Source organism: Lampetra fluviatilis, chromosome 48 (assembly GCF_964198595.1).
Source record: "Lampetra fluviatilis chromosome 48, kcLamFluv1.1, whole genome shotgun sequence".
Classification (NCBI taxonomy): domain Eukaryota; kingdom Metazoa; phylum Chordata; class Hyperoartia; order Petromyzontiformes; family Petromyzontidae; genus Lampetra; species Lampetra fluviatilis.
Window position 1 is genome coordinate 9,658,002 of NC_136322.1, and position 24,144 is coordinate 9,682,145.

The window sequence follows — 24,144 nt, forward strand, 5'->3', positions numbered from 1 at the left end:
CAGCTCCCGACAGAGGAGTGGCAGCCTCTCCTCCGCAGTGAGCGCTCGAACATTCCACGTGGCCACACGTAGTGGCTTTTTGCTGCTTCTGGAAGATTCAATCTCCTGGCGCCGCCAAATGGGGTTTGGCACCCGTCCAAAGCCCCCATTTGGCCACTGTGGTGGCTACGAACGCCATTAGGGGAATTGCCAATAGAAATTGTCCCTCCCCCCTCCATCATGAATCTGACACGGCCACCACAGCGTTGCCATCCAGCACCAACGATGAGTTAGGGGGTTGTTTTGAGGGACACACACACACACGAATACACACAGACGAATGCACAACAACAACAACAACCGCCATTCTCCACTAAGTGGCGGTGGCGTCACCACGACGCTTGTGCCAGGCCACGTGCACCTTGAGGCTGCCACGTGAAGTGTCGAACGCCCGCTGGCAGGAGGAGGTCACGGGGCAGACCCAGCAGGTGCCACGGGTCGACTGACTGAGATGACCGAGATGACTGGCTGATGCACCACCTGTGCCCCCTACACACACACACACAACCCGACACGGCCATTATGAATTTGACACGGCCACCATTTTTTAATCTTGCCGGAACGAAAAGTTTGTTTTTAGTCCCCGGAACTATAAACGTTTCGCGCGTTTTCCACCCGGACGCCACCAGAGGACGGTGCCACCCCCCACCCAGCCAAGCGCGTGACCGTCGCCTTGTGAGTACAGTGCGCGCGTACAGTGTCGGCTTGTTACACAGACAAAGCTCCCCCGTGTAGCCTCTCACAGGGCTGTAGGGGCAAGTGCTGTCAGTAGCGAGTAGCAGCAGCACCTATACACAGACAAAGCTCCCCCGTGTAGCCTCTAGCAGGGCTGTAGGGGCAAGTGCTGTCAGTAGCGAGTAGCAGCAGCACCTATACACAGACAAAGCTCCCCCGTGTAGCCTCTTACTCCCCCTCCCTCCCCTCCGCTCGCTCCGTACAGGAACTGCCGAGTGGGAGATGGAGCCATGTCTGCGATGCTGGGTACGTGCGTGGAGTGCTTGAGGTGGGCAGTGTTGAGTCTATGGGTAGTGCTGGGTCTATGGGTAGTGTTGAGTCTATGGGCAGTGCTGAGTCTACGGGCAGTGCTGGGTCTATGGGTAGTGTTGAGTCTATGGGTAGTGTTGAGTCTATGGGTAGTGTTGAGTCTATGGGCAGTGTTTAGTCTATGGGTAGTGTTGAGTCTATGGGTAGTGTTGAGTCTATGGGCAGTGTTGAGTCTATGGGCAGTGCTGAGTCTACGGGCAGTGTTGAGTCTACGGGCAGTGTTGAGTCTATGGGTAGTGTTGAGTCTATGGGCAGTGTTGAGTCTATGGGCAGTGTTGAGTCTATGGGTAGTGTTGAGTCTATGGACAGTGTTGAGTCTATGGGCAGTGTTGAGTCTATGGACGGTGCTGGGTCTATGGGCAGTGTTGGGTCTATGGGCAGTGTTGGGTCTATGGGCAGTGTTGAGTCTATGGGCAGTGTTGAGTCTATGGGCAGTGTTGAGTCTCTGGGCTGTGCTGAGTCTATGGGAAGTTTTGAGTCTATGGGCAGTGTTGAGTCTATGGGCAGTCTTGGGTCTATGGGCAGTGTTGAGTCTATGGGCAGTGTTGAGTCTATGGGCAGTGTTAGTCTATGGGCAGTGTTGGGTCTATGGGCAGTGTTGAGTCTATGGGCAGTGTTGAGTCTATGGGCAGTGTTGGGTCTATGGGCAGTGTTGAGTCTATGGGCAGTGTTGAGTCTATGGGCAGTGTTAGTCTATGGGCAGTGTTGGGTCTATGGGCAGTGTTGAGTCTATGGGCAGTGTTGAGTCTATGGGCAGTGTTGAGTCTATGGGCAGTGTTGAGTCTATGGGCAGTGTTGAGTGTATGGGCAGTGTTGAGTCTATGGGTAGTATTGAGTCTATGGGTTGTGTTGAGTCTATGGGTAGTGTTGAGTCTATGGGTAGTGTTGAGTCTATGGGTAGTGTTGAGTCTATGGGCAGTGTTGAGTCTATGGGCAGTGCTGGGTCTATGGGCAGTGTTGAGTCTATGGGTAGTGTTGAGTCTATGGGCAGTGTTGAGTCTATGGGCAGTGTTGGGTCTATGGGCAGTGTTGAGTGTATGGGCAGTGTTGAGTCTATGGGTAGTATTGAGTCTATGGGTTGTGTTGAGTCTATGGGTAGTGTTGAGTCTATGGGTAGTGTTGAGTCTATGGGCAGTGTTGAGTCTATGGGCAGTGCTGGGTCTATGGGCAGTGTTGAGTCTATGGGTAGTGTTGAGTCTATGGGCAGTGTTAGTCTATGGGCAGTGTTAGTCTATGGGCAGTGTTGAGTCTATGGGCAGTGTTGAGTCTATGGGCAGTGTTGAGTCTATGGACGGTGCTGGGTCTATGGGCAGTGTTGGGTCTATGGGCAGTGTTGGGTCTATGGGCAGTGTTGAGTCTATGGGCAGTGTTGAGTCTATGGGCAGTGTTAGTCTATGGGCAGTGTTGAGTCTATGGGTAGTGTTGAGTGTATGGGCAGTGTTGAGTCTATGGGTAGTATTGAGTCTATGGGTTGTGTTGAGTCTATGGGTAGTGTTGAGTCTATGGGTAGTGTTGAGTCTATGGGTAGTGTTGAGTCTATGGGCAGTGTTGAGTCTATGGGTAGTGTTGGGTCTATGGGCAGTGTTGAGTCTATGGGCAGTGTTGAGTCTATGGGTAGTGTTGAGTCTATGGGCAGTGTTGAGTCTATGGGCAGTGTTGAGTATATGGGTAGTGTTGAGTCTATGGGCAGTGTTAGTCTATGGGCAGTGTTGAGTCTATGGGCAGTGTTGTGTCTATGGGCAGTGTTGAGTCTATGGGTAGTGTTGAGTCTATGGGCAGTGTTAGTCTATGGGCAGTGTTAGTCTATGGGTAGTGTTGAGTCTATGGGTAGTGTTGAGTCTATGGGCAGTGTTGAGTCTATGGGTAGTGTTGGGTCTATGGGCAGTGTTGAGTCTATGGGTTGTGTTGAGTCTATGGGCAGTGTTGAGTCTCTGGGCAGTGTTGAGTCTATGGGCAGTGTTGAGTCTATGGGCAGTGTTGAGTCTATGGGCAGTGTTGGGTCTATGGGCAGTGTTGAGTCTATGGGCAGTGTTGAGTCTATGGGTTTTGTTAGTCTATGGGCAGTGTTGAGTCTATGGGTAGTGTTGAGTCTATGGGCAGTGTTAGTCTATGGGCAGTGTTGAGTCTATGGGCAGTGTTGTGTCTATGGGCAGTGTTGAGTCTATGGGTAGTGTTGAGTCTATGGGCAGTGTTAGTCTATGGGCAGTGTTAGTCTATAGGTAGTGTTGAGTCTATGGGTAATGTTGAGTCTATGGGCAGTGTTAGTCTATAGGTAGTGTTGAGTCTATGGGTAGTGTTGAGTCTATGGGCAGTGTTGAGTCTATGGGTAGTGTTGAGTCTATGGGCAGTGTTGAGTCTATGGGTAGTGTTGAGTCTATGGGCAGTGTTGAGTCTATGGGCAGTGTTGAGTCTATGGGCAGTGTTGAGTCTATGGGTAGTGTTGAGTCTATGGGCAGTGTTGAGTCTATGGGCAGTGTTGAGTCTATGGGCAGTGTTGAGTCTATGGGTAGTGTTGAGTCTATGGGCAGTGTTGAGTCTATGGGCAGTGTTGAGTCTATGGGCAGTGTTGAGTCTATGGGCAGTGTTGAGTCTATGGGTAGTGTTGAGTCTATGGGCAGTGTTGAGTCTATGGGCAGTGTTGAGTCTATGGGCAGTGTTCAGTCTATGGGTAGTGTTGAGTCTATGGGTAGTGTTGAGTCTATGGGCAATGTTAGTCTATGGGCAGTGTTAGTCTATGGGCAGTGTTGAGTCTATGGGCAGTGTTGAGTCTATGGGTAGTGTTGAGTCTATGGGTAGTGTTGAGTCTATGGGCAGTGTTGAGTCTATGGGTTGTGTTGAGTCTATGGGTAGTGTTGAGTCTATGGGTAGTGTTGAGTCTATGGGTAGTGTGTGTGTTGAACTTCTTTCACACCGTACGTAGACAACCAAGAAACTTCACAACAAAAAGAAGCAATTTGAGAGAAATTCGTTTTCAGTCTAATATAGTAGTGTAGTGTATAGTGTAGTGTATAGTAGTATAGTGTATAGTAGTGTAGTGTATAGTAGTATAGTGTATAGTGTAGTGTAGTAGTGTATAGTAGTGTAGTGTATAGTGTAGTGTATATTAGTGTAGTGTATAGTGTAGTGTTTCGTGTAGTGTATAGTGTAGTGTATAGTTTAGTGTATAGTGTAGTTTATAGTAGTGTAGTGTAGTGTATAGTGTAGTGTATAGTGTAGTTTATAGTGGTGTTAACTACAGCAACACACTGATCGCAGTCACCCACTCAGTCACTCACCCACAACACTGAAGGTGACAGCAAAACATTCATTCACCCACCCACTCACCCACCCACTTACCCACTCACCCACCCACCCACTCACCCACTCACTCACCCACTCACCCACCCACTCACCCACCCACTCACCCACCCACCCACTCACCAACCCACCCACTCACCCACCCACTCACCCACCCACCCACCCACCCACTCACCCACTCACCCACCCACTCACCCACTCAATCACCCACTCAATCACCCACTCAATCACCCACCCACTCACCCACTCACCCACCCACTCCCACTCACCCACTCACTCACCTACCCATCCGTCCACTCACCCACTTAATCACCCACCCACTCACCCACTCCCTCACCCACTCACCCAACCACTCATCCACTCACTCACCCACTCACCGACCCACCCATTCACCCACCCACTCACCCACTCACCCACCCACTCACCCACTCACCCACCCACTCACCAACCCACTCACTCACCAACCCACCCATCCGCCCACTCACCCACTCAATCACCCACCTACCCACTCACTCACCCACTCACCCACTCACCCACCCACTCACCCACCCACCTTCTCACCCACCCACCCACTCATCCACCCACTCCCACTCACACACCCACCCACTCCCACTCACCCACCCACTCACTCACCTACCCACTCACTCACCTACCCACCCACTCACCAACCCACCCACTCACCCACTCACCCACCCACTCCCACTCACCCACTCACTCACCTACCCATCCGTCCACTCACCCACTTAATCACCCACCCACTCACCCACTCCCTCACCCACTCACCCAACCACTCATCCACTCACTCACCCACTCACCGACCCACCCATTCACCCACCCACTCACCCACTCACCCACCCACTCACCCACTCACCCACCCACTCACCAACCCACTCACTCACCAACCCACCCATCCGCCCACTCACCCACTCAATCACCCACCTACCCACTCACTCACCCACCCACCCACTCACCCACTCACCCACCCACTCACCCACCCACCTTCTCACCCACCCACCCACTCATCCACCCACTCCCACTCACACACCCACCCACTCCCACTCACCCACCCACTCACTCACCTACCCACTCACTCACCTACCCACCCACTCACCAACCCACCCATTCGCCCACTCACCCACTCAATCACCCATCTACCCACTCACTCACCCACTCACCCACTCACCCATCCACCCACCCACTCACCCACTCACCCACCAACTCACTCACCCACTCACCCACTCACCCACCCACCTATTCACTCACCCACCCACCCCTCACTGACCGTCCCACACTCATAGAATTCCTCCGTGACCATCGATCAAGATTCTGAATCCCGACGTGTGCAGGTCAGGGCTGCGTCTTGGAGCCTCCGGCACCGAATATTGAGACCCCTCGCACCTCCGGCGGGGCAACAGACGCAGAGACGATGGGAGACACGAGGACACGGAGGGGAGACACGGGGTCATGGAGGGGAGACACGGGGACACGGAGGGGAGACACGGGGACACGGAGGGGAGACACGGGCAGAGCCCCGAGGAGGATGCGACGTGAGGCCGGGGTTGGAGTCGGGGTTGGAGTCGAGGTTGGAGCCGGGGCAGGAGGTGGCCCTGCTGGGCCACAAGCCGGTGATGGTGAGGGAGGTGCTGGGTGCCCTGTGCCCGGCGGAGGGGCAGGTGAGAGGGGCGGGTTGCAGCTCACGGCTCACTACACTCTACACTATACACTACACTATACACTACTATACACTATACACTACTATACACTACACTCTACACTATACACTACACTATACACTACTATACACTATACACTACTATACACTACACTATACACTATACACTACACTATACACTACACTATACACTACTATACACTATACACTACTATACACTACTATACACTATACACTACACTACACTACTACACACTACACTATACACTACACCAGAGGTGTGGACTCGAGTCATGTGACTTGGACTCGAGTCAGACTCGAGTCATGAATTTGATGACTTGCGACTCGACTTGGACTTGCATAACAATGACTTTGTCCCACCTATGAGATGTGGACTCGAGTCATGTGACTTGGACTCGAGTCAGACTCGAGTCATGAATTTGATGACTTGCGACTCGACTTGGACTTGCATAACAATGACTTTGTCCCACCTCTGCACTACACTATACACTACTATACACTACTATACACTATACACTACACTACTACACACTGCACTATACACTACTATACACTACACTATACACTACTATACACTATACACTACACTATACTACTACACACTACACTATACACTACTATACACTACACTATACACTACACTACTATACACTACACTATACACTACTATACACTACTATACACTATACACTACACTATACACTACTATACACGACACTATACACTACACTACTATACGCTACACTATACACTACTATACTATACACTATACACTACACTACACTACTATACACTATACACTACACTATACACTACACTATACACTACTATACACTACACTATACACTACACTATACACTACACTATACACTACACTACACACTATACTACACACTACACTACACTCCTATACACTACACACTACACTACACACTACACTATACACTACACTATACACTACACACTACACTGTACACTCACACTACACTACACTATACACTACACTACTATGCACTACACTATACACTACAATATACACTACACTATACACTACACTACTATACACTACACTGCACTATACATTACACTATACACTACACACTACACTATACACTACACTATACATTACACTATACACTACACTATACATTACACTATACACTACACACTACACTATACACTACACTATACACTACACTATACACTACTACACTACTACACTATACTCTACACGACTATACACTACACTACACACTACACTGTACACTACACACTACGCTACACACTACACTACACTATACACTACACTACACACTACACTACACTATACACTACACTATACTACACACTATACACTACACTACTATACACTACTACACTACACATTACACTACACACTACACTACACACTACACTACACACTACACTACTATACACTACTACACTATACACTACACTACACTACTACACTACACACTACACTACACACTACACTATAAACTACACTACACTATACACTACACTACACACTACACTACACACTATACACTACACTACTACACTACACTACACACTACACTACTACACTACACACTATACACTACACTACACACTACACTACACACTACACTACTACACTACACACTACACTACACTATAAACTACACTATACACTACACTACACTACTACACTACACTACACACTACACTACACACTACACTATAAACTACACTACACTATACACTACACTACACACTACACTACACACTATACACTACACTACTACACTACTACACTACACACTACACTACACTATAAACTACACTATACACTACACACTACTACACTACACTACACACTACACTACACTATAAACTACACACTACACTACACTACACACTACACTACACTATACACTATACACTACACACTACACTACACTACACACTACACTACACACTACACTACACACTACACTACACTATAAACAACACTATACACTACACACTACTACACTACACTACACACTACACTTCACACTACACTACACACTACACTACACTGTACACTACACTACACACTACACTATACACACTACACTACACACTACTACACTACACTACTACACTACACACTACACTACACTATAAACTACACTATACACTACACACTACTACACTACACTACACACTACACTACACACTACACTACACACTACACTACACTATAAACTACACTATACACTACACACTACTACACTACACTACACACTACACTACACACTACACTACACACTACACTACACTGTACACTACACTACACACTACACTATACACACTACACTACACACTACTACACTACACTACACACTACACTACACACTACACTATACGTATCTGCCCGTGCGTGTCTCCAGGTGATTCTGGACATGACGTTTGGTGCGGGTGGACACGCACGCGCCCTGCTCGGCACGGGCGCTCACGTGGTGGCTCTCGATCGCGATCCGCGCTCCTTTCAGCTGGCTCAAGACCTGGCTAAATCGCACGGGTACACGGGGAACACTCGCTCTGTGTGGCTCTGTGTGGCTCACTCAGCGCACGGGGAACACTCGCTCTGTGTGCCTCTGTGTGGCTCACTCAGCGCACGGGGAACACTCGCTCTGTGTGGCTCTGTGTGGCTCACTCAGCACACGGGGAACACTCGCTCTGTGTGGCTCTGTGTGGCTCACTCAGCGCACGGGTACACGGGCAACACTCGCTCTGTGTGGCTCACTCAGCGCACGGGTACACGGGGAACACTCGCTCTGTGTGGCTCTGTGTGGCTCACTCAGCGCACGGGGAACACTCGCTCTGTGTGCCTCTGTGTGGCTCACTCAGCGCACGGGGAACACTCGCTCTGTGTGGCTCTGTGTGGCTCACTCAGCGCACGGTGGAACTCGCTCTGTGTGCCTCTGTGTGGCTCACTCAGCGCACGGGGAACACTCGCTCTGACTCATCTGTGTGGCTCACTCACCGCACGGGGAAACTCGCTCTGACTCATCTGTGTGGCTCACTCACCGCACGGTGGAACCCGCTCTGACTCATCTGTGTGGCTCACTCAGCGCACGGGGGAACCCGCTCTCTCTCTCTCTGTGTGGCTCACTCAGCGCACGGGGGAACCCGCTCTCTCTCTCTCTGTGTGTGGCTCACTCAGCGCACGGTGGAACCCGCTCTGATTATAATATTTGCGTTGTCTTTGAAACTGATTGGCCTTCATCAGAAGGAAAAGCAGCCTTCTTGATGGCCTAGTTTCAACAGCAGTGTCACTAGACCACTAGATAATAGTATAATATTACTGATGTGTGCATTGTCTTTAGCAATCATGTAACTATAATGTTATAGGGATTGTCCATAATAACAATGTAACTATAATGTTATAGGGATTGTCCATAATAACAATGTAACTATAATGTTATAGGGATTGCACGATCGTCCCGTTTCAGTGTTCACATTTCTTTGAAGCACCGTGCATGCGTGCGTGTGTGTGTGTGTCTACACACGCACACGCACGTGCACACGCGCACACGCGCACGCGCACACACAAGCACACATGCACACACACACACGTACACACGCGCAGACACACACGCGCACACACACACACAGGCACACACACACGCACACACGTACACACACACGCACACACACATGCACGCACACACACATGCACACACATACACTCACACACACACACTCACACACACACACACACACGCACGCACACATATACACAGACACACTAACACACACACACTCACTCACACACTCACACACACTCACACACACACTCACACACACACTCACACACACTCACACACTCACACACTCGCACACACGCACACACACTCATACACTCATACTCCCACACACATACACACACATACACACACTCACTCACACACACAGACACTCACACACACACACACACTCACTCACACACTCACACACACTCACACACACACTCACACACTCACACGCACACATGTACACACACACATGCACGCACACACACATGCACACACACACACTCACACACACACTCACACACTCACATACTCCCACTCACCCCCCCCCTCTCTCCCACTCATCGCCCCTCCCTCACCCCCCCAGCGGCTCGCTCCGTGCCCTGCTGGGTCGCTTCTCTGAGTTGCCCACGTTGCTGTGCACACACTCACTCACACACTCACACTCACTCACACACTCACACACACACGCACACACACACGCACACACACACTCACACACTCACACACACACACTCACACACTCACACACACTCACCGCTCCCCCCTCTCCCCCCACTCACCGCCCCTCCCTCACCCCGCCAGCGGCTCGCTCCGTGCCCTGCTGGGACGCTTCTCTGAGTTGCCCACGTTGCTGAGCGGGGCCGGGGTGGCTCCCGGCTCGCTCGACGGAGTCCTCATCGACGCCGGCTGCTCGTCGCTGCAAATGGACGAGGCGCGGAGAGGGTTCTCGCTCAGCAGAGACGGGCCGCTGGACATGCGCATGGGCGGGGAGCGGTGAGGTGGGGCTGGGTGGGGCTGGGTGGGGCTGGGTGGTGAGGCTGGGTGGGGAGGTTGGGGCTGGGTGGTGAGGTTGGGGTTCTCGCTCAGCAGAGACGGGCCGCTGGACATGCGCATGGGCGGGGAGCGGTGAGGTGCGGCTGGGTGGGGAGTGGTGAGGTGGGTGGGGAGTGGTGAGGTTGGGGCTGGGTGGGGCTGGGGCTGGGAGTGGTGAGGTTGGGTGGGGAGTGGTGAGGCTGGGGCTGGGTGGGGAGTGGTGAGGTGGGTGGGGAGTGGTGAGGCTGGGGCTGGGTGGGGAGTGGTGGGGCTGGGTGGGGCTGGGTGGGGCTGGGCGGGGAGCGGTGGGGCTGGGAGTGGTGAGGTTGGGGCTGGGCGGGGAGCGGTGAGGCTGGGAAGGATCTTCATCTTCGTGTGTGTGTGTGTCACAGCGTGTGTCACTGTGTGTATCACTGTGTGTGTGTGTCACTGTGTGTGTGTGTGTCACTGTGTGTGTGTGTGTCACTGTGTGTGTGTGTCACTGTGTGTGTGTGTCACTGTGTGTGTGTCACTGTGTGTGTGTGTCACTGTGTGTGTCACTGTGTGTGTCACTGTGTGTGTGTGTCACTGTGTGTGTGTGTCACTGTGTGTGTCACTGTGTGTGTGTGTCACTGTGTGTGTCACTGTGTGTGTGTATCACTGTGTGTGTGTGTCATTGTGTGTGTGTCACTGTGTGTGTCACTGTGTGTGTGTGTCACTGTGTGTGTCACTGTGTGTGTGTGTCACACTGCGTGTCACTGTGTGTCTCACTGTGTGTGTCACTGTGTGTGTGTGTGTGTCACTGTGTGTGTGTCACTGTGTGTGTCACTGTGTGTGTGTGTCACTGTGTGTGTGTCACTGTGTGTGTCTCACTGTGTGTGTCTCACTGTGTGTCTCACACTGTGTGTGTCTCACACTGTGTGTGTGTGTCACTGTGTGTGTGTGTCACTGTGTGTGTGTCATTGTGTGTGTGTCACTGTGTGTGTGTCACTGTGTGTGTCTCACTGTGTGTCTCACACTGTGTGTGTCTCACACTGTGTGTGTGTGTCACTGTGTGTGTGTCACTGTGTGTGTCACTGTGTGTGTGTGTCACTGTGTGTGTCACTGTGTGTGTGTGTCACACTGCGTGTCACTGTGTGTCTCACTGTGTGTGTCACTGTGTGTGTGTGTCACTGTGTGTGTGTGTCACTGTGTGTGTGTCACTGTGGGTGTCACTGTGTGTGTGTGTCACTGTGTGTGTGTCACTGTGTGTGTCTCACTGTGTGTCTCACACTGTGTGTGTCTCACACTGTGTGTGTGTGTCACTGTGTGTGTGTCACTGTGTGTGTCACTGTGTGTGTGTGTGTCACTGTGTGTGTGTCACTGTGTGTGTCTCACTGTGTGTCTCACACACTGTGTGTGTGTGTCACTGTGTGTGTGTCACTGTGTGTGTCACTGTGTGTGTGTGTGTCACTGTGTGTGTCACTGTGTGTGTGTGTCTCACTGTGTGTGTGTGTGTCTCACTGTGTGTGTGAGCCACTGTGTGTGTGTGTGTGTCACTGTGTGTGTCACTGTGTGTGTGTGTGTCACTGTGTGTGTGTCTCACTGTGTGTGTGTGTGTCTCACTGTGTGTGAGCCACTGTGTGTGTGTGTGTGTCACTGTGTGTGTGTGTGTCACTGTGTGTGTGCGTGTCACTGTGTGTGTCACTGTGTGTGTGTGTGTCACTGTGTGTGTGTGTGTCACTGTGTGTGTGTGTCACTGTGTGTGTGTCATTGTGTGTGTGGGGAGCGGTAGTGCAGCGGTTAGCGCGCTGCGCTATGAACCTGGCGACCCGGGTTCGATTCCCGCTCACGGCCAACACCGCCAGTGACGATTATCTGAACCGGTCCTGGGCCTCTCCTAGGTCGACTCAGCCTCAAATGAGTACCTGGTGTGGTGTGTAAATATCGCCACTAGGGAGACAAAGGCGGTCGGGCGTGGTGCTGGCCACCCACCCCCTCGTGTACCGTTCCGGCCTTTATAGGTGCTCGCTAACAGCACTTGCCCCTACAGTCTGTTAAGGCTATACGGGGGATCTGTGTCTGTGTCACATTGTGTGTGTGTCTCACACTGTCTCACACTGTGTGTGTCACTGTGTGTCTCACACTGTGTGTGTCACTGTGTGTGTCACACTGTGTGTCTCACACTGTGTGTGTCACTCTGTGTGTCTCACACTGTGTGTCTCACACTGTGTGTGTCACACTGTGTGTCTCACACTGTGTGTCTCACACTGTGTGTGTCACAGCGAGTGTGACAGCCCCACCGCCTACGATGTTCTCTGCGGGCTGCCCGAGTCGGCGTTGGCCTCCGTGCTGCGTTGCTACGGCGAGGAGCGACGCTCACGCCGCGTGGCTCGCGCCGTGGCCGAAGTGCTAGCCGCCGGCCTGCCCATCCGGAGCACAAGGCAGCTGGCGATGGTGGTGGCTGGTGGGTGGGGGGGGGGGTGGGGGGTGGGGGGGGGGGGAGAGGGTGGGGGGGGAGGGGCGGAGTTTGTTTGTCATAATCATCATCGACATCGTCATCTTAATTGCCGTGGCAATCGTCATCACAATCGTCATCATCGTCATAATCATCGTCACAATTATCATCAGAATTATTGTCACAATCATCGTCACAATCGTCGTCACAGTCGTCGTCACAATCGTCGTCACAATCGTCATCACAATCAGCGTCACAATCATCACAATCATCGTCACAATCGTCGTCACAATCATTGTCACAATCAGCATAACAATCATCATCACAATCAGCGTCATCGTCACAACCATCGTCACAATCATCACAATTATCGTCACAATCGTCACAATCATCGTCATCGTCACAATCATTGTCACAGCCATCACAATCATCTTCACAATCATCACAATCATCATCACAATCAGCGTCACAATCATCATCACAATCATCATCACAATCATCGTCACAATCGTCGTCACAGCCGTCACAATCATCTTCACAATCATCACAATCATCGTCACAGCCGTCACAATCATCGTCACAGCCGTCACAATCATCTTCACAATCGTCGTCACGATCATCGTCACAACCATTGTCACAATCATCGTCACAATCATCATCACAATCGTCGTCACAATCATCGTCACAATCATCATCACAATCGTCATCACAATCAGCATCACAATCATCATCACAATCATCGTCACAATCATCATCACAATCGTCACAATCATCTTCACAATCATCACAATCGTCGTCCCAATCAACGTCACAATCAGCGTCACAACCATCACAATCATCGTCACAATCATCGTCACAGTCACAATCGTCGTCACAGTCACAATCGTCGTCACAGCCGTCACAATCATCGTCACAACCATCACAATCGTCGTCACAACCATCATCACAGCCGTCACAATCATCGTCATGGTGGTCACGATGCCCCACACACACGCGACGTTGTTGTTGTCGGCGTGGTGCGTCTCGTCGTCGCGTGTGGCTTGTCGCGTGTAGGGGCCGTGCCCCCTCGTGCCGTGTTGACCCAGAGGGACGCGTTGGGCCGCCCGGCCCACGTGGCCACGCGGACCTTCCAGGCCCTGCGGATCTTCGTCAACGACGAGCTCAACGAGCTGCTCGCCGGACTTCGCGCGGCCGCCACATACCTCAAGGTCGGTAGGCCCGCGGGCGAATCACGCAGAGACACGCAGAGACACAGAGACACGCAGAGAGATGCAGAGAGATGCAGAGACACGCAGAGGCACACGCAGAGACACGCAGAGGCACACGCAGAGAGACACGCAGAGAGACGCAGAGACACGCAGAGACACAGAGACACGCAGAGATACACGCAGAGGCAGAGAGACTCATCACGCAGAGACACGCAGAGACACGCAGAGAGACGCAGAGAGACAGAGACACGCAGAGACACGCAGAGACACGCAGAGACACAGAGACACGCAGAGAGACGCAGAGACACGCAGAGACACGCAGAGAGATGCAGAGAGATGCAGAGACACGCAGAGGCACACGCAGAGAGACACGCAGAGAGACGCAGAGACACGCAGAGACACACAGACTCATCACATAGAGAGACACAGAGACACAGAGAGACACACGGAGACACGCAGAGAGACGCAGAGACACTCAGACTCATTACATAGAGACACACAGAGACACGCAGAGACACAGAGACACGCAGAGATACACGCAGAGGCAGAGAGACTCATCACGCAGAGACACGCAGAGACACGCAGAGAGACGCAGAGAGACAGAGACACGCAGAGACACGCAGAGACACGCAGAGACACAGACACACAGAGACACACAGAGACACGCAGAGAGACGCAGAGACACAGAGACACACGCAGAGACACGCAGAGACACAGAGACTCATCACGCAGAGACACGCAGAGACACGCAGAGAGACGCAGAGAGTCAGAGACACACGCAGAGAGACCCACAGAGAGATCCACAGACTCATTACATAGAGACACGCAGAGACACACAGAGACACGCAGAGACACGCAGAGACACAGAGACACGCAGAGACACAGAGACACGCAGAGACACGCAGAGACACGCACAGAGACACGCAGAGACACACAGAGAGACGCAGAGACACGCAGAGACGCAGAGACACGCAGAGACACGCAGAGACACGCACAGAGACACGCAGAGACACAGATACTCATCACGCAGAGACACGCAGAGACACACAGAGACACGCAGAGACACGCAGAGAGACACACAGACACGCAGAGAGACACGCAGAGAGACACGCAGAGACACAGAGACACGCAGAGAGACGCAGAGAGATGCAGAGACACGCAGAGACACGCAGAGAGACACACAGAGACACGCAGAGACACGCAGAGAGACACACAGACACGCAGAGAGACACGCAGAGACACACAGAGACACGCAGAGACACGCAGAGAGACACACAGACACGCAGAGAGACACGCAGAGAGACACGCAGAGACACAGAGACACGCAGAGAGACGCAGAGAGATGCAGAGACACGCAGAGACACGCAGAGAGACACACAGAGACACGCAGAGACACGCAGACTCATCACGCAGAGACACACAGACTCATCACATAGAGACACACAGAGACACACACAGAGATCCAGAGACCCACGCAGAGACACACAGACTCACCACACAGAGACACACAGACTCACCACACAGAGACACGCAGAGACACGCAGAGACACACAGAGACCCACAGACTCACCACACACAGACCCACAGACTCACCACACAGAGACCCACAGACTCACCACACAGAGACCCACAGACTCACCACACAGAGACCCACAGACTCACCACACAGAGACCCACAGACTCACCACACAGAGACCCACAGACTCATCACACAGAGACCCACAGACTCATCACACAGAGACCCACAGACTCATCACACAGAGACCCACAGACTCATCACACAGAGACCCACAGACTCATCACACAGAGACCCACAGACTCATCACACAGAGACCCACAGACTCATCACATAGAGACCCACAGACTCATCACACAGAGACCCACAGACTCACCACACAGAGACCCACAGACTCACCACACAGAGACCCACAGACTCACCACACAGAGACCCATAGAGACCCACAGACTCACCACACAGAGACCCACAGAGACCCACAGACTCACCACACAGAGACCCACAGAGACCCACAGACTCTCCACACAGAGACCCACAGACTCACCACACAGAGACCCACAGAGACCTACAGACTCACCACACAGAGACCCACAGACTCACCACACAGAGACCCACAGAGACCCACAGACTCACCACACAGAGACCCACAGAGTCATCACGCAGAGACCCACAGACTCATCACACAGAGACCCACAGAGACCCACAGACTCACCACACAGAGACCCACAGACTCACCACACAGAGACCCACAGACTCATCACATAGAGACCCACAGACGCATCACATAGAGACCCACAGACTCATCACATAGAGACCCACAGACTCATCACACAGAGACCCACAGACTCACCACGCAGAGACCCACAGACTCACCACACAGAGACCCACAGACTCACCACACAGAGACCCACAGACTCACCACACAGAGACCCATAGAGACCCACAGACTCACCACACAGAGACCCACAGAGACCCACAGACTCACCACACAGAGACCCACAGAGACCCACAGACTCACCACACAGAGACCCACAGAGACCTACAGACTCACCACACAGAGACCCACAGACTCACCACACAGAGACCCACAGAGACCCACAGACTCACCACACAGAGACCCACAGAGTCATCACGCAGAGACCCACAGACTCATCACACAGAGACCCACAGAGACCCACAGACTCACCACACAGAGACCCACAGACTCACCACACAGAGACCCACAGACACTTAGACTCACCACACAGAGACCCACAGAGACCCACAGACTCACCACACAGAGACCCACAGACTCACCACACAGAGACCCACAGCGACCCACAGACTCACCACACAGAGACCCACAGAGACCCACAGACTCACCACAGAGAGACCCACAGACTCACCACACAGAGACCCACAGAGACCCACAGACTCACCACACAGAGACCCACAGACTCATCACGCAGAGACCCACAGACTCACCACACAGAGACCCACAGACTCACCACGCAGAGACCCACAGAGACCCACAGACTCACCACACAGAGACCCACAGAAACCCACAGACTCACCACACAGAGACCCACAGAGACCCACAGACTCACCACACAGAGACCCACAGACTCATCACATAGACACCCACAGACTCACCACACAGAGACCCACAGACTCATCACACAGAGACCCACAGACTCACCACACAGAGACCCACAGAGACCCACAGACTCACCACACAGAGACCCACAGACTCACCACACAGAGACCCACAGAAACCCACAGACTCACCACACAGAGACCCACAGACCCTTAGACTCACCACACAGAGACCCACAGAGACCCACAGACTCACCACACAGAGACCCACAGACTCACCACACAGAGACCCACAGACCCTTAGACTGTGTCCGCCGCGTGTCCCCCGCATGTCTCAGCCCGGAGGCCGTCTGGCTGCGATCTCCTTCCACTCGCTGGAGGACCGCATCGTGAAGCGCTTCATCATGGGCGTGCCCATGACGGAGAAGCACAACATGGCCTCCCGCCACCAGATATGGAAGAGGTGAGGGTGGGTGGGTGAGTGGGTGGGTGGGTGGGTGGGTGAGTGGGTGGGTGGGTGAGTGGGTGGGTGGGTGAGTGGGTGAGTGGGTGGGTTGGTGGGTGGGTGGTGAGTGGGTGGGTGGTGAGTGGGTGGGTGGGTGGGTGGGTGGGTGAGTGGGTGGGTGGGTGGGTGAGTGGGTGGGTGGGTGGGGGTGGTGGGTGAGTGGGTGGGTGGGTGGGTGAGTGGGTGGGTGGGTGGGTGAGTGGGTGGGTGGGTGAGTGGGTGGGTGGGTGGGTGGGTGAGTGGGTGGGTGGGTGGGTGAGTGGGTGGGTGAGTGAGTGGGTGGGTGGGTGGGTGGGTGGGTGGGTGAGTGAGTGAGTGAGTGGGTGGGTGGGTGGGTGAGTGGGTGGGTGGGTGTTTGAGTGAGTGGGTGGGTGTTTGAGTGGGTGAGTGGGTGGGTGGGTGGGGTGGGTGGGTGGGTGGGTGAGTGAGTGGGTGGGTGAGTGGGTGGGTGGGAGGGTGGGTGGGTGTTTGAGTGAATGGGTGGGTGTTTGAGTGGGTGGGTGAGTGGGTGGGTGGGTGAGTGGGTGGGTGAGTTGGTGGGTGGTTGGTGGGTGAGTGAGTGGGTGGGTGAGTGGGTGGGTGGGTGGGTGAGTGGGTGGGTGGGTGTTTGAGTGAGTGGGTGGGTGTTTGAGTGGGTGAGTGGGTGAGTGGGTGGGTGGGTGGGTGAGTGAGTGGGTGGGTGAGTGGGTGGGTGGGAGGGTGGGTGGGTGTTTGAGTGAATGGGTGGGTGTTTGAGTGGGTGGGTGAGTGGGTGGGTGGGTGAGTTGGTGGGTGGTTGGTGGGTGAGTGAGTGGGTGGGTGGGTGGGTGGGTGAGTGGGTGGGTGGGTGGGTGAGTGGGTGGGTGGGTGGGTGAGTGGGTGAGTGGGTGGGTGGGTGGGTGAGTGGGTGGGTGAGTGGGGGGTTGGTGGGTTGGTGGGTGGGTGAGTGGGTGTTTGAGTGAGTGAGTGGGTGGGTGGGTGAGTGAGTGGGTGGGTGAGTGGGGGGTTGGTGGGTTGATGGGTGGGTGAGTGGGTGGGTGGGTGAGTGGGTGAGTGGGTGGGTGGGTGGGTGTTTGAGGGAGTTGGTGGGTGGGTGTTTGAGTGAGTTGGTGGGTGTTTGAGTGGGTGGGTGGGTGAGTGGGGGGTTGGTGGGTTGGTGGGTGAGTGGGTGAGTGGGTGGGTGAGTGGGTGGGTGGGTGGGTGAGTGGATGAGTGGGTGAGTTGATGAGTGGGTGAGTGGGTGAGTGGGTGGGTGAGTGGGTGAGTGGGGTGGGTGAGTGGGTGAGTGGGTGGGTGGGTGAGTGGGTGGGTGGGTGAGTGGGTGGGTGGGTGGGTGGGTGAGTGGGTGGGTGGGTGGGTGGGTGGGTGAGTGGGTGGGTGGGTGGGTGGGTGAGTGGGTGGGTGGGTGGGTGAGTGGGTGGGTGGGTGGGTGAGTGGGTGGGTGGGTGAGTTGGTGGGTGAGTGGGTTGGTGGGTGAGTGGGTGGGTGAGTGGGTGGGTGGGTGAGTCAGTGGGTGAGTGAGTGGGTGGGTGTGTGGGTGGGTGGGTGAGTGGGTGGGTCGGTGAGTGGGTGGGTGAGTGGGTGAGTGGGTGGGTGAGTGAGTGGGGTGGGTGGGTGGGTGGGTGAGTGGGGTGGGTGGGTGGGTGAGTGGGTGGGTGGGTGTTTGAGTGAGTGGGTTGGTGTTTGAGTGAGTGGGTGGGTGGGTGAGTGGGTGGGTGGGTGTTTGAGTGAGTGGGTGGGTGAGTGGTTGGGTGGTGAGTGGGTGGGTGGGTGAGTGGGTGGGTGGGTGAGTGGGTGGGTGGGTGGGTGAGTGGGTGGGTGGGTGGGTGGGTGAGTGGATGAGTGGGTGAGTTGATGAGTGGGTGAGTGGGTGGGTGGGTGAGTGGGTGAGTGGGTCGGTGAGTGGGTGAGTGGGTGGGTGGGTGAGTGGGTGGGTGGGGTGAGTGGGTGGGTGGGTGAGTGGGTGGGTGGTGGGTGGGTGGGTGAGTGAGTGGGTGGGTGGGTGGGTGAGTGGGTGGGTGGGTGAGTGGGTTGGTGGGTGAGTTGGTGGGTGAGTGGGTTGGTGGGTGAGTGGGTGGGTGAGTGGGTGGGGTGGGTGAGTCAGTGGGTGAGTGAGTGGGTGGGTGTGTGGGTGGGTGGGTGGGTGAGTGGGTGGGTCGGTGAGTGGGTGGGTGAGTGGGTGAGTGGGTGGGTGAGTGAGTGGGTGGGTGGGTGGGTGGGTGGGTGGGTGGGTGAGTGGGTGGGTGGGTGGGTGTTTGAGTGAGTGGGTTGGTGTTTGAGTGAGTGGGTGGGTGGGTGAGTGGGTGGGTGGGTGTTTGAGTGAGTGGGTGGGTGAGTGGTTGGGTGGTGAGTGGGTGGGTGGGTGAGTGGGTGGGTGGGTGAGTGGGTGGGTGGGTGAGTGGGTGAGTGGGTGAGTGGGTGGGTGAGTGAGTGGGTGGGTGGGTGGGTGGGTGAGTGGGTGGGTGGGTGAGTGGGTGAGTGGGTGGGTGGTGGGTGGGTGGGTGAGTGGGTGGGTGGGTGGGTGAGTGGGTGGGTGAGTGGGTGGGTGGGTGGGTGGGTTGGGTGAGTGGGTGGGTGGGTGAGTGGGTGGGTGGGTGGGTGGTGGGTGGGTGGGTGGGTGGGTGAGTGGGTGGGTGGGTGAGTGGGTGGGTGGTGAGTGGGTGGGTGATTTTGTATTTTATTTGTATTTAACTTTATTTATTTAGTTTTATTTAACTTTTTTATTTTATTTTTCTTTTTTATTTTATTTTTTTATTTTATTTCCATTTTACTTTTTGTTTAAATTCCACTTTATTCATTTATTGTATTTCACTTTTTGTTTTATTTTTAATTTTACTTTTTATTTTATTTGTATGGAACTTTGTTTATTTGTATTTTTCCATTTTTTGTAATTATTTAAATTTTTTATTTTATTTGTATTTCACTTTATTTTTTCTTTATTTCATTATTTTTTAATTTCATTATTTTTCATTTTACTTTTCTCTTTTATTTTCACCTACGTGACTTTACCGAAAAAACCAAAGCGTATGGATCGCGAAACATCTTTAAAAATCGCAGTCGGATATTTACCCACCCAAAATCATTGAGCCCCGCATCAAACTTTCACGCTGCCCCATTCCAGCCAGAGGGACAGGCACGGATGCTTCCCCTACGACGACAAAGAGGACGAGGAGGTGGTGGATGAGGAGGCTGCTCCACCATCGCGTGTTTTAAATCTGTCACGCGGTGAACATTTGAACTGTCGCTCGGCTTGAAAAAATATCGTCGCTAATCGAATGGCGATCGCGAAATATTCTAGATTTTAAGTTTTCGTGGCTGCAAGGTAGGTGGAAATAAAATTAAAAATAAAAAGAAAAACATTTATTTTTCATTTGATTTTTATTTTACTTATTTTATTTTACTTTTTAATTTTATTTTTGTTATTTTCATTTACTTTTTTTTACTTATTTTTTTTATTTTTATCTTACTTTTTTATTTTATTTTTATTTTACTTTTTTATTTTCATTTTTTGTTTTATTTTCATTTTACTTTTTTATTTTATTTTCACCTACGTGACTTTACCGAAAAAACCATCTTTAAAAATCGCATTCAGATATTTCTCCCCCACCCCCCCAAAATCGTTGAGCCCCGCGTCCGACTTTCACGCTGCCCCATTCCAGCCAGAGGGACAGACACGGACGCTTCCCCTACGGCGACAAAGAGGACGATGAGGTGGAGGAGGAGGCTGCCCGAGATTCCACGGAGACTCCGACTCCGACGAGGAGTACGAGGAAGAGGTTCCGGGCATTGACGTCACCCGCTGTGATCTACCCCGGCGAGTTGGAGGTGCGCGACAACCCACGAGCTCGCTCCGCCAAGCTGAGGACGGCCGTCAAGCTGTGAAGAGAGGGGGTGGTGCGGGGGGTGGTGGTGGTGGTGGTGGGGTGACGCATGCACGCACACACGCACGCACACACGCACACACGCACACACGAGCACACACACGCACACACTCATACACTCACACACTAACTCACTCATACACTCACTCATACACTCACTCTCAAACACTCTCACACATTCACACACTCATTCACACACTCACCCACTCACACGCTCACTCACACACTCACTCATACACTCACTCACACACTCACTCACACACTCACCCATGCACTCACTCACACATTCACTGACTCATACGCTCACTCACACACTCACTCACACACTCACTCACACACTCACTCATACACTCACACACTCACTCACACACTCACTTATACACTCACTCATACACTCACACACTAACTCACTCACTCACACACTCACTCTCACACACTCTCACATTCACTCACGCAGACTCCAAATCTACAGCAGCAGCAGTCGTCAGTGGTCAGGATGGAACCCACGACCTCCTGTGTACCAGGCGAGGTAGTCAACATCTCATAGCCACCGTGATGATGATGATGAGAGAGAGACACACAGATTTCAAATCTACAACAGCAGCAACAGGCGTCGTCAGAGTCGGGATGGAACCCACGACCTCCTGTAGACCAGGCGAGGTAGTCAACATCTCCTAGCCACCGTGATGATGAGAGAGAGACGCAGACTACACATCTACAGCAGCAGCAGGCGTCAAAGAGTCGGGATCGAACCCACGACTTCCTGCAGACCAGGCGAGGTAGTCAACATCTCCTAGCCACCGTGATGATGATGAGAGAGATACGCAGACTCCAAATCTACAGCAGCAGCAGCAGGCGTCAGGGTCGGAATGGAACCCACGACCTCCTGCAGACCAGGCGAGGTAGTCAACATCTCCCCACCGTGATGTCAGGGGTAGGGATGGAACCCACGACCTCCTGCGTACCAGGCGAGGTAGTGAACATCTCCTAGCCACCGTGATGATGAGAGACACGCAGACTCCAAATCTACAGCAGCAGCAGGCGTCAGGGTTGGGATGGAACCTACGACCTCCTGCGTACCGGGCGAGGTAGTCAACATCTCACAACCACCGTGGCCGCCCCTCCCCAGGACTTAAAGCGCGGTGCGGCTTTCGCGAAATATTCTTCGTAATATAAAATAAAAATTCCCGTTCGATCGCCGTCGGTATGAATGCGTCACCCATAACGCACGTATTTTTTTATTTTTTTATTAGTTTGTTTGCCTGGGTTCGCTTGCCGAGGTTTTTCCGCGGTGAACGGAACGTGGCGTGGAGCATGGTCGGGGTTGATTCGCGATTTGCCCGACGATGCTGGGCCACGTCATCACCGGGGAAAGTCGTCACGGGGCCCACGTTGTAAATGTTGTGGCTGCCCGGGGGAGGAAGATGAGGAGAAGGGGGGAGAGGGGGGAGGGAGGGGGGGGGAGGGGAGGGGGGGGAGGGAGGGAGGGGGAGAGGGGAGGGGGAGGGAGGGGGGGGAAGGGGAGGGGAGGGAGGGGGCGAGAGGGGAGGGAGGGAGGGAGAGGGAGGAAGAGGGGAGGAAGAGGGGAGGGAGGGAGAGGGGAGGGGGGGGGAGAGGGGGAGGAGGAGGGAGAGGGGAGGGAGAGGTGAGGGAGGGAGGAGGGAGGGGAGAGGGGGGGGAGAGGGGAGGGAGGGAGGGAGAGGGGAGGGGGCAGGGAGGGGGAGGGAGAGAGGGGAGGGAGAGGGGAGGGAGGGGGAGGGGAGAGGTGAGGGAGGGGGGGGAGAGGGGGGGAGGGAGGGGAGAGGGAGAGGGGGGGGGAGAGCGGGCAGGGAGGGGGGAGGAGAGGAGGGCGGGAGCGAGAGGGGAGAGGGGAGGGAGGGGGGAGGGAGGGGAGCGAGGAGGGAGCAAGAGGGGGAGGGAGGGGGGGGAAAGGGAGGTGAGAGGGAGGGAGGGAAAGGGGAGGGAGGAGGGGGGAGGGAGAGGGGGAGGGAGGGGGGGAAAGGGGGGGGGAGGGGGAGGGAGGGGGGGGGAAAGGGAGGTGAGAGGGAGGGAGGAAGAGGGGAGGAGGAGGGAGAGGGGGAGGGAGGGGGGGGGAAAGGGGAGGGGGGGTTTTGCTTGAAGGGTACCGAGGGGTGAATGGAGCAGGCAGAGGGGAAACTTGAGTGTGGAAGAAAGGGCACCGGTTGTGGTTGGTGGTGGTGGTTGGTGGTGGTTGATGATGGTGGTGGTTGATTGATGGTGGTTGATGATGGTGGTGGTGGTTGATGGTGGTGGTGGTTGATGGTGGTGGTGGTTGGTGGTGGTTGATGGTGGTGGTGGTTGATGGTGGTGGTGGTTGATGGTGGTGGTGGTTGATGGTGGTGGTGGTTGTTGGTGGTGGTTGATGGTGGTGG

The 24,144-nt window shown here is 53.7% G+C and overlaps 1 protein-coding gene across 1 annotated transcript; it reads left to right on the forward strand.

Annotated features, from left to right (window-relative positions):
• Nucleotides 1-666: 666 nt before the first annotated feature.
• METTL15 (methyltransferase 15, mitochondrial 12S rRNA N4-cytidine) lies at nucleotides 667-23,066 on the forward strand. The gene is made up of 9 exons (XM_078877736.1): nucleotides 667-714; nucleotides 980-1,020; nucleotides 5,727-6,053; nucleotides 8,491-8,621; nucleotides 10,441-10,632; nucleotides 12,915-13,096; nucleotides 14,141-14,295; nucleotides 17,725-17,849; nucleotides 21,530-23,066. The coding sequence occupies exons 2-9, from the start codon at nucleotides 997-999 to the stop codon at nucleotides 21,750-21,752; spliced, it is 1,359 nt and encodes a 452-aa protein (XP_078733862.1). The 5' UTR covers nucleotides 667-714; nucleotides 980-996; the 3' UTR covers nucleotides 21,753-23,066.
• The last annotated feature ends 1,078 nt before the right edge of the window (nucleotides 23,067-24,144 follow it).

Coding starts and splice junctions, on each gene's coding strand:
- METTL15 (XM_078877736.1), top strand. CDS start 997: ATGGAGCCATGTCTGCGATGCTGG. Junction 10,633..12,914: donor ATGCGCATGGGCGGGGAGCG/GTGAGGTGGGGC, acceptor TGTGTGTCACAG/CGAGTGTGACAGCCCCACCG. Junction 13,097..14,140: donor GCTGGCGATGGTGGTGGCTG/GTGGGTGGGGGG, acceptor TGTCGCGTGTAG/GGGCCGTGCCCCCTCGTGCC.